The sequence below is a fragment of the Xiphophorus hellerii genome, chromosome 20, assembly GCF_003331165.1.
Source record: "Xiphophorus hellerii strain 12219 chromosome 20, Xiphophorus_hellerii-4.1, whole genome shotgun sequence".
Classification (NCBI taxonomy): Eukaryota; Metazoa; Chordata; class Actinopteri; order Cyprinodontiformes; family Poeciliidae; genus Xiphophorus; species Xiphophorus hellerii.
Window position 1 is genome coordinate 6,102,577 of NC_045691.1, and position 11,418 is coordinate 6,113,994.

The window sequence follows — 11,418 nt, forward strand, 5'->3', positions numbered from 1 at the left end:
CAGCAAAAGAGAAACCGTAAACAAGGTCTGATACCGACGTCTATGTATTCCCGGAAAACATACGAGGTGGACAGCGCAAAATCCCCTAGTGTCGCCTTACCTTATCTCAGGTGTTCAGGTGAAAGCGCCGACGTGTTTCGCAGTGGGAGGACCTCCTGGTCTCGGTGAGCAGGTAAATTAGTCTCTTTATAAGACATAAGCCTGTCTACAGCGAGTACCTTCAAAACCCGCGATCTGCATATTTCATACGGATAATTAAACGATTTCAACGAGTAAAGGTGAGTTTACTGACAGAGTAGCTTGGCCATGAATACGTTTTGTTTTTCTTCCTTGTTTGACTTTTAAACAGTATTTAACAACGCGTCTCTATTTGTGTCGCAGTAATAACCGCATTATCGAACACAACTTAATTATACTTTCCTGTTTCATCTGCGTTTTAAAGACTGTTTAGAAGAGTGGATAAAAAATAAAACACTGAGTGAACTGTAATTGTCTTAAGATCCTATGTGTTGCTTCAGAAATTAGATCAAGACATTATGCTTTTTTTTTATCAACTTAATATTTTATCATGTTTATTGAAACTGGCCCTAAGGAATCATGATCATGAGCGGCGTGAGCAACATTCAAACATTTATTACCGTAATATTCTTCATCAATAAAGACAATATAATAAGATTTTTTTTTTTTTTTGAAAAAATGTTAAAAATGAGTAAAAATAATGTTATTTAACAGAATAAATAAATTAGAAAGTTTGTGTGATTTTCAACTAAGATATTAAAATCTAATAAGACATGGTACGCTTTTCTCTTCTTCCTCTCAGAACCCACCATGGAAACAGCAACAGAAAAACAAAGGCCTGCTCACGGCCAGATAATCTCTGTGCCCCATAAGGACACAGTGCGTCTCCTGGAGGTTTATGTCAAGCGGAGCCTCAGCCTGAATGACGGCAGCCTGGGGGCAAAGAAAGCAGGGAAGAAGGAAAAGTGGGTGACCCTGTCCAAAACGTATAGACGATCCTCCAGCGACCCTTCGCTACTCTTGCACGAGGCATTAAATCACAGTGAATCTAGTGTGCTTCCTGTGGCTGAACCCCAGATGTATGAGTCCGTGAAAGATCCTGAGGAATCAGAGGAGCCAGAAATCAAGACTAAAAAGCCCAAAAAGATCAAGAAACCCTCATTTTGGAAGACTTTTCTTGGTATTTTCAAGAATGAGGACAAAGAAGATCAAGACAATCCATCAGAGGTGTTTGACAATTCAAACCAATCAACTAACTGCCTGCCCACAAATCAGCTCCCCTTTCAAAAGAAATCATTCAGGAAAAAGTCTTTAAGAAGGAAATTGTCCAAAAGGTGGTCTCTGAGATCAACTAAATTTGGTAAAGATGTCAACTCTACTGATAGCACTGGAGTAGAAGGTAACTGTTACAGAAATGAAGATTCATATTACCGTCATGTTACTGCATTTTTAAAAACTGCTCATTAATATCCAAACATTTGCTTAACAGCTGTGATCAGCGTCGAACCGACATACGCCTACTATGAGAAAGTATCAGAAGAACTTGAAAAAATTGTACATGAGGTCAAAGAACAAGAGGAAACGGAAATTCTGTCCAATGGTAAGAAATGGGTTATTTTGCTCGTAGTTTGCAGCTGTTAAAAATAGTTAATTGCCGACAGTATAGCGTGGGAAAAAAAAAAAAACAAATCTGGAACTGGAAGTGCCGAAGGGAAGAAAATAATGCATAGAAGAATTAACATTTAAAGAGATTCTGTTCAATAAAACCTGTTCAGAAAATATATTAATAGTTCCTCTTTGTTTGTGTTTGTTTTCAGAGGAAGTTATCAAAAGGATTGTTGCTTTGACCATACAAGAGGGTGATGCCATTGATGGGAAGGTGGGTATTTCTTCCTATTGTCAGTGAAAAAGTATAACAGAGTAGTTTTTAATAATTGGTTAAGAGCTAAAGATACAGTAAAGATATGGTTGACAAGGAAACAGTTGTTTTAAATATAAAAGTTGAAAAACAATTTTAAAAAGTACAGTTGAGTTGAATTCAGGCTTTAAATCATCCATCTGTACCTCTGTCTGTTAGAGGCATGTTTTTGAAAACACAACAAAAGCGACTAATATTAGAAAGAAGGAAGAGCTTTATAGAGTACATGTTGAGTCATAGATGGTTTGAAAACCAACCACAGGTCATGTGATTGCTGTGACATATGGTCTGTTGAAACAGTTTTACATTAACTCACTTTAGACCAGTAAGTGAACAAGCCAACAGTAGTTAATTAATTGTATGTGCATTGCAAAATGTAATATAAGATAAAAAGGTACAATTCAGGCATAGTTTTTACCCAGTGATTTCCTCTTTACTGGTTTTTTTTAGTTAAGCTGTTGAGTATTTGCAGACTTTTAATATTTTCTTGCTCCTTAAAGTGCACACAGTACAATGAGAAAATATTGCAGTGAATCAGCTGCCTAACAGCTTTCAAGTACTCATTAACCACATTTAGAGAATCACTTTGGATTACAGTAAAATGATTATCTTTCCTGTGTAATCTCAAGTAGGTCAAAACATACTTTCCCTCCTGATAGCTTTATTGTCCTTATCTCCTTTAGCTGAAAGATAACCCCATGCTGAGCAGCTTTTTCCAGCGCATGACTTACTCCTCCTTCCAGAAGATGGCAGATGCTTACCTGGAGAAAGAGGCAAAGCCAACCCACAAGCCGCCCACTGTTCTACCTACAGCACCCGAACTGGTCAAACTGGCTTTCACTCTTGACTTTACGGCCAGGGTAGCTGGGCTTTCCAAACAGAACGTTGGTCACATCACTTGTCTCGGGAACCGTTATCTGCAGGACCGATTTGAATACAGACAGGTGAGAATGCTAAAGAATGGATTATAATCAAGAATGAAATTTCTTGAATTTTGATAGTTTTCAAGCATAAGGAATGTCAAGCTCTAAATTGTACTGTTATGTTGTTTCTATTGTGAAAATGGTACAAATACTGCCGTTTCTTAGGGTCACAATGTTTAAACAAGCAAATCATTAGAGAAATCTAACATAATCTAATTACCTTTATTTGAAACAAAACAATCTATTGTCTTATTGGCACAACATATTGATTACAGTAAGGAATAATGTTGGTTACACCTATTAATTTTTTGTGAAATGGACTTGAAACAAAAATTACAGATACTTCTACCACAAACAGCTTATCACTAAAAAGCTAATAACTTAAGTTCAATTTCAACATGCGAAACGAATATATAGATTCATTATTTACATGAATAGAAATATCAGTCTTTTATTCCTGTTAATTTTGAGGATTATGCTTAAACCTAACAAAAACCCTAAATTAAATTTCTTAGAAAACTGAATTTCATACAAAACCACTAAGCAGGAAAGTGTGCAGAAGTACTGAAATTATTCAACTGAATCTGATATTCTTATTTAAGATGAAACTTTAGTGCAAGTTAAATAATTTAGCAGGAACTTTAAAAGAACCACCTAATCTGTCTTTTTTGCAAGCAAAGTAAAGGTGTAGGTAAAAGTGTAAAACTTTAAACCCTAGAAAAAGGAAGATAAAAAAAAAACTGGAGATATTCATTTCCAGTTTGAAACCTTAGCTCTTTAAAACCTCACTATATCTTGATAGAAGTCAGGCGATACCTAACTGCAAAGTACAAATGCAAAAATGGAAAATTTTGTTTTAATATCTTGTCTTGTTTCTTTCAGGCATGCACTGACCACCCTTGGTCCGACAGCGATGATGCAGACAGTGTTCCTCTAACAGGCAAATGAAACTGAGATCTGCCCAACTATCCACTTCCCCACACATGTGACTACAGAACTGCATAAACTCCACTTTATGAACACTGTCTGAAAACTTAAGTTATTTAACATGTGCTTGAAAGAGTTTACTAAGCTGAAAATGTGACACAGCAGGATGTTTTCTCAGAAAGCCGTCACTTGACAGGCCAATGGTCATAAACCCAATCTTAGTGAGCCAGCCACCAAAAAGTACTGAACTGTGATAGCACTTTGTTAGATTCATATTTAGGTGATTCTCTAAGAGACACTACAATGCAAGGCTCTTTTGCCAAATTTGAAAATTTGCTGATTTGTAACAATAAGAAAAAAACAGTGCAATATTTTCTTCTGTATGGGTAACTCTGAGCTCTTGTTAAATATGTATTGTGTGTACCAAAACTGTGATTTTTGTTATGAATGCTGGCATTCATGTCAACTCTGATCTTGTTAAATACTGTAATGAGTTTTAATTTTTAATAAACATACTGTATATATGCTTCTTAACATGGTTGGCAGCTCTTTCATTCACTGACATATAAGCAGGAAACAAACTAGAAATGAAGTACAGTTTGTCAAAATTAATGACCTAGTTCTTATAAGTGAAGAAAAGCATTACGTGAAGTGTACTGCTCCTTCTCCTTTGTGTGGGGAGGGTGAAGTTTATCTGAATGAGTCAAACTGTTGATACACCTGGAGGATAAAGAGCTGCTAGGACTTGTTTCCAGGAAAGGGTGAACTCATTGGATTAATTTTTATTTGCATTAGAATGGATTTTATCTACTTTCACAACTCAAATTTAGATCAAATTGGGGTCAGGAGTCCAACAGGTGTATATATAAGTTCATTTGCAGATAAAAAGTAACAGGTCACAAGACTACATGCTAACTTGTAATTACAAGATGGTATGGTATGTCTGTCAGCTATTATGACTAAGGTGAGCATGATGGCTCTCTGCTCCAGAATGAGACTGTGCATAACCTACCAGAAATAATGATCACTCAGTGGAAACTACATCTAGTGCACTGCAATGCAACAGATGGACTTACATACATCAGAGAAAATGGCAGACAAGTGGAGATCATGTTACCTGCTCATACAAGGAGCATAATTCACTTAAGTATGGCAAGAATCACAATAAAATGCTAAATGTAATGCAAAGCTAAGTTATAATTTGACTTTAAAATCTGGGCTTCGGAAAATATTTCCACATTAATAACAATTTTATCATCAACTGAGTAATACACAGACAACACATAAAAATTGGCAGGTGAAAGCAAAAATTCAAATATTGCTCAAGTGACATGTTCCGTGACAAGTTAATTACTTGCTCAATCAAGATTATGCCCGATTGTGTGATCAGTTCTCAAAGATGCATTGTCAAGATGATGTTGACTCACATGCTACAGCTACACCACAAAGAAAAAAAATATGGTTTCTGGTTGCAAAAAGTAGTTTTAACATAGACTTAGTTAGAACTTTGCTTCAGTCAGACCTCAAGCCCTGTACAATATGAACTTTTATGAAACCATACTTTGGTTTGAGTGGTTTTGCCTTTGTAATACCTTTAACGTGAGAAATACTCATTGTGGGCATTGGGAATTTCACAATTTTTCTTTATTTAGACTAGAGAACAAAAGCAAACACTTCTGTTTTAATGTTGTAGGACTGATTTGAAGGGTTTCCAGTTATGACATAAGTGGAAACATAAATTAAATCTTGATACAATGGTAAGTCAAAAGTTCACAAATTTTTGTTTCATGTTGATGCATGTAGAATAAATACATATACAGTGAACCCTTGTTTTTCGCGGGGGTTGCATTCCGAAAAGAACCCGTGATAGGCGAAATCCGTGAAGTAGTTACCTTTATTTTTTTTTACAATTATTATACAGCATAATTAAATACTCTACATTGAGGCCGTGAAAGGTGAACCACGTTATAGCGAGGGTTCACTGTATTTATATATGTTGACCTTGTGTTTGGACATTTGGTTTTGTCTCTTCAAACTACAGTTTTTATGTTTTTGTGGTTTCACAAATTGACTGTGACCACATGCAGCGATGGGATTGTTTAATGGCGTCTTAATGCGTGTTCTACACAAATAATCAGACATGAAAAACTGCCATAATGAAGCCTAAAAATATATAGATTTTTAAAACACAAAGACAAATAGTCAGATATCTGTGTAAACCTTTTACATTTTTATTGCTTTTTATACACTGAGAAGGACGATTAATCAAAGAGTCCGAAGCCCATGTCTTCGTCTGACTCTTCAGATTCCTCTTTCTTCTCTTCTTTTTTCTCTTCCGCTGGAAACGAAAGTAAAACCAGCAGTTCAATGTAGGTAAAACTACACAGATGCCACAGAAAACACTCAAAAAACCTGAGTGTACCTTACATTTACAAACTACTTTATATGTAGCTTCATGTTTACTTGTGTACAAAGACATAGACATACCAGCAGCAGGTGCAGCCCCAGTTCCAGTGGGCCCACTACCAGCAGCTGCTGGTGGTGCAGCTACAGCACCACCTGCTGGTACAGAGGCTAACTTGGAGAGGCCTAGAAATAGAAAGACAAAAAGGTTAGTAAACTTTCATCTGTAGCATGAAAGTTACAGATGAAACTTTCATGCTATGCAAGTTTCATCTGTAAAGTTATGTACTGTATTTTTCGGACTACAAGCCGCTACTTTTTTCCCACACTTTGAACCATGCGGCTTATAGCCCGGTCGGCTTTTCTGTGGATTTTTCTTCAACCGTTACGAGGCTCTTTAACAGGAAGTGAATCATTGGAAGTCAAAATTGGATATCAAAGAAGAAAGTGGTGATTTTCATTTAGAACAAGCACATGCTTGTTCTCGACAGAGAAATGTTTTCAAACTCATACCCCCTCATCATGGAAGCAACACAAAGAAGTTCATATGATGCTGCTTTTAAGTTGAAAAAGGACACTGCTATTAAGGATGCAGATTATAGCAGATTTATTAAGGACGCAGTCCTCTGCGTCCTTGTGGAAAACTGAGAGCGGCGGAGATACCAGCAGTTTATAGCCCGGTGCGGCTTATATATGCACGGTTCCAGTTTTTTTTTTTTACTTTGTGGGTGACTTATAGTGAGGTGCGCTCTATAGTCCGGAAAATACGGTAAATTATAGAGTCCTTACCTGAATTCATGACTTGGTTGATGTCTTTTCCGTTCAGTTCACTAATTACCTGATAAATGAGTAAGACTGTTACTACCTGGCGTCTACAAACAGAACTTTACAATCATTACATTACATACTTTATTCAAGCGTTCATCATCGGCCTCAATTCCCACGCTGCTCAGGATCTCCTTGATGCCTTTTGCAGAGGGGTTGGTGTTCCCACCGAGAACAGCGAGCAAGTAAGCGGCCACGTAACGCATTCTGGAAATAACATGACAAATGAGCAGTTATCAAGTTATATCAAGACAAAACCAAATGTCCAAGGTATCCATAAAGCATGCAAGCTCAAACATTACAAGAAATAATGTTTTAGAACTTGTGAGATTCATTTAAAATGAAAAGAATCCCAACACATTTAGAACACTGTTGGTTTGCAAGTAGTGCAATTTAAAACCGCAGAATTTCAAAAATTGCACCTGTCAAACTTAAAAATAAATAAATAATCATACCAAAGATTTTTGCAGAGGCAAATGTTATACTAGCAGAGTGAACATTTTATTTTTATATCAAATTAAAAATGAATCCCAACAACTTTGTTGTGCTTGGCAAATCAGCAAGAAAGTTAAGTGGTGACATTGGTGATATCATTTTCTACTTAATTAGCATTATGTTATCAATTAGTCAGAAAACAGTTATTTTCAGCTATAGTTAAGCTAGCCTCTTTGTACCTCCGTTTTGTACTTGTGTCCCCATTTAGCATTTTCTTAAACTGCTTCGTTCATCTAAATAAACCACTTTCTACCTAGCAAGAATGAAGTATTTTGAGGTGCAAAAACTTTGAACTCACATACATAAGTAAGGTGTGTCATTAGTTGAAAATTTTTCTAATTATCTTTAAAATTGTATCCAATTTTGTTCAAATTTTACTGATTGCTCAATTTTTTACCTAAAAAAATTCAGGAAGAAACAACCTAACAAGCTACAAAAAGGTAAAACGACCAGTGTAATTTGTATAGTTTAAAACCTGAATACAGTATAATTTAGATAGATAGATAGATAGATAGATAGATAGATAGATAGATAGATAGATAGATAGATAGATAGATAGATAGATAGATAGCATTTATTGTCATTGAACAGAATTCAACGAAATTTCCATTGCAGCTCCCGTGCAAAAGGTCAAATATATACAGTAAAAATTTGAACATTTAGGTTAAGGGAGACAAATAACGTGAAATTAAGCCTCTTAAAAATGCATCCAGCGTCTGACTCTAGTACAGATTTAATCATGATCATGTAAACACGACGAAGGGGATTTCATTTTAGCGTTGCTAATTTTAGCTTTTGTTTTTGATGTACTCAAAAAGAGTCAACGGATATCACACATAACCAAATAAACGGTCACATTGTTGGATTTTGTTTTATACAGCCTCAGCTTACCTATCTACGTTATTTGTCAGAGTTAAACCGTGACAGTTATAGTATATATCACAGCTAGCACAGGCAGCAGCATGTGGCCATGTTTTCCAAATACTTTCTAGTTCTAACTGCGTAGCAGGACACATAGACGCGTTCATCACGATTTAAGCACAAAATATAAGTGTGTGCTTTATTAATATAGGATAATACAGAAAGTGGTCTACACAACATGGTATAAAAGGTGTAAATTTTGACTTACTTTTAAGTCTAAATAGACACGAAACGTCGGTCACGCTAAGCAGTACGGAAGAGGGCGGGAGGTGGTCCCGGAAGTAGAAAAGGACTGGATATGGCGTTCTCATTGGCTGGTTTGTACGCCAGACAAATTACGTCAAAACCTACTAAGCTCTGCTCCCTTCTTTCTTTACAACATATAAAGTTTTGGGGGTATTTTTTGTTGTTCAAATAAAAAATCTATTCTGATTACAGATTTGTTTTAACTTTATTTTTTATTTTTTATTTAATTTAGGATTAAATATGTAAAATCATAGTAACCTCGCAAATATATTCAACCGTTTCATTTTTTTCATAAAATTCCATACAAATTAAAATAAAAACTAAAACAAAAAATAGCAACTTGTTCTCATTTTTCTAGTGCAACTGTAGAACCAGTCTTTTACAGGGCATTCATTTTATCAACTAAGACCTGTTCATTTTAAATATTGGATTTCTGCATAACCTAATTTATTAAATTTCCAGTTAAATCCTATTTTCAAGCATTACTTCATATTTTTTAGCAATTTGCTGATATCAGATTGTTTTGACAATGCAGAGAGATGCCAGTGCACACAAGTCAGTTAAAGCCATACACAAAGTTGCAAAATATTTGTTTTATTATGTAGCTGTAGTTCCTGTAGACGAACTACAGTCTACAGGAGCTAGACTGCAGTGTAGTTCCTGTAGAAACTGTTTATGTAACAGTTTACACTGTTACATAAATATCACATGAAATACAAAAAGTTTAAAAGGAATGGTGTGAACACCTTTTTTCACATCCTACAATTCAACCAGCTCCTCTTGTCTCTCCTGAGTGAAGAGCCAGTCGATCAGAAACACAACAGAGTCTGACACAAACTCTGCTATCTTCTTCCCATTTGACACATACCAAATTTTATACAAACATTCGATTAGCAAAATCATCACAAAGATGATTAAAAAGACTAGGAAGATACGATCCATATAATAGTTTGCCTTTTCTCTGAAGGTCCATTGCTCATATGGTTGAGCACGCCGACTTTCTCCATATTTACTGAAATGCAGCAAAGCTTGCTGTTCATCATCCAGGTCTTCCTCTGGAGCCTCTGGATCCTGGCTGCCGTTCGTTTCATCAGTATTTGCCATTTTACAGTTCCAAATGTAAACTGCTTTCAGAAGCTTGAGGACATAAAGGAAAACAAGATGCCAGTGTTTCTATTCAAAACTGGAGAAAAAAAAACATCAAAAACTTTAGTCTTATAAGTATGAGGCGTCCTACCTTGAAGAAGATTTATATTTTAGATTTGAGAAATATTGAAGAAGTACATCAGAAATTGAGACATTTATCTTCTTTGCTTCTCTTTTAGACCATGCTTCTGTTTCTTAAGCATTTGTTAGGCCATAGAAAAGAGAAACAGGTCATGGAGCCAGTAATGCCAACTTGGTTGTGTGGTATCTCTGTCACTAAGACAAGGGCTAAGGATTTAACCATGCTCAGCAGTTTGAAATCCCTCAGCAAGGAGGGGAGGCCGACAGATGGTAATATACGTATTAATGAGTTCATGACTAAGAGACAGACAGAAACAGAGAGGCAGAGTTTTAACATTTTCTTCCATAACACTTCAAAAAAGTAAATATTGTTATAGAGCAGAATTCTTTTTATTACTGTAAATGTTAGTATTTGCCACACACAGAATCTGAAAATTGCATGAAATTTTGCAAGAAATTCACATATTTTATTTCAGAACACTGCTGTGGAAACTAGGCAGGAGTCAAACTGATGACAAAGCAGACCTACTGCAGAAGCTTTCGGTTTAGAGTTGGAATAAATCAGCTTAATGTTCTTTGGATAATTGATTCAGATGGTCCAATGCTTTTCACCTCTCTGCAACATCTTTTAATATATGGCCCAGAGAAGCTGAATTAGCTGAACCGAGCCCTGCATTCTGTGGTAAAGACTAAATTGCTTGTCTTTGTCATAGTTCTGTTCCATGGAAAGCAGCCTGTTATTTTGCAGTCTTAGCAGGGTAATTTAATTCCTATGCATATTGAACAGTGATATAATAATAAAAACAGGCTAAACAGAATAACAACCACACTTAACCTCTAATGACAAAATATTAGCCTTTAATATCTTCTTTTTTTTTTCTTGACAATAAAATCTTCTTTTGGTCAGTTCTGAAGTTTTGACCCAGTTCCAAACTTTTTAAATTGTGACCAATAAAGTTAGAGTGGAAGAGTCTTGTGGAACATTTCAACTCACATTAGCCGGTTGAAATGTTAATAGATCAACACTGACACGAAGACACCATGAAAACAAAGACAATCTTGACTCAAATGAAAGCAAAGAAAAAATTGAGGAATTTGGAAAGAACATTTTTATTACACCCATTATTGCTTGAAATGAAAGTAAATGATTCACAGGGTTATGATTGTTTCAATAGTTTTGGTCATTTAGCAAACACATAGACACATTTAGTATTGGTTAATATGAAAAAAGACAATGAGGGATATCCTGCCAATATTCATAAGACAGGCAAGTCTGTGGAAGGAAAATGCAGTTGACATGTGAATACTTAATGTCTGCTAAAATATTTATGTTAAATTTGTCCATAACATCCCCGGCCAACCATGGGTCTGTTGCCCTTTTGTGCACTTAACTTATAATAACAGTGCCCTTTGTCAACACCCATTTATTCTTTTTACAACTTTGGCAAACATATGCTATTGATTTTTTGAAAAAAAAAATCCCCAACTTGTTCTTCCACATAGAGGGGTGCTAAC

At 35.7% G+C, this 11,418-nt stretch overlaps 2 protein-coding genes across 3 annotated transcripts; one reads left to right on the top strand and one right to left on the bottom strand.

Moving 5' to 3' along the window:
• On the top strand, positions 1 to 4,320 carry LOC116711170 (uncharacterized). 2 transcript variants are annotated; one of them, XM_032550554.1, is made up of 6 exons: positions 1 to 278; positions 821 to 1,417; positions 1,508 to 1,618; positions 1,836 to 1,897; positions 2,620 to 2,880; positions 3,742 to 4,320. In XM_032550554.1, the coding sequence occupies exons 2-6, from the start codon at positions 829 to 831 to the stop codon at positions 3,805 to 3,807; spliced, it is 1,089 nt and encodes a 362-aa protein (XP_032406445.1). In that variant the 5' UTR covers positions 1 to 278; positions 821 to 828; the 3' UTR covers positions 3,808 to 4,320. The 2 variants fall into 2 exon arrangements, with proteins under 2 accessions (XP_032406445.1, XP_032406446.1); XM_032550555.1 differs by having other exon boundaries at positions 1 to 172.
• A 1,675-nt stretch (positions 4,321 to 5,995) lies between these two features.
• Positions 5,996 to 8,733, bottom strand: LOC116711172 (60S acidic ribosomal protein P2-like). Its single transcript, XM_032550556.1, has 5 exons — positions 8,639 to 8,733; positions 7,098 to 7,221; positions 6,979 to 7,027; positions 6,274 to 6,375; positions 5,996 to 6,124 (listed from the first exon to the last, which is right to left on the bottom strand). Exons 2-5 carry the CDS (start codon positions 7,218 to 7,220, stop codon positions 6,048 to 6,050), a joined length of 351 nt encoding a protein of 116 aa, XP_032406447.1. The 5' UTR covers position 7,221; positions 8,639 to 8,733; the 3' UTR covers positions 5,996 to 6,047.
• Between the last annotated feature and the right edge of the window lie 2,685 nt (positions 8,734 to 11,418).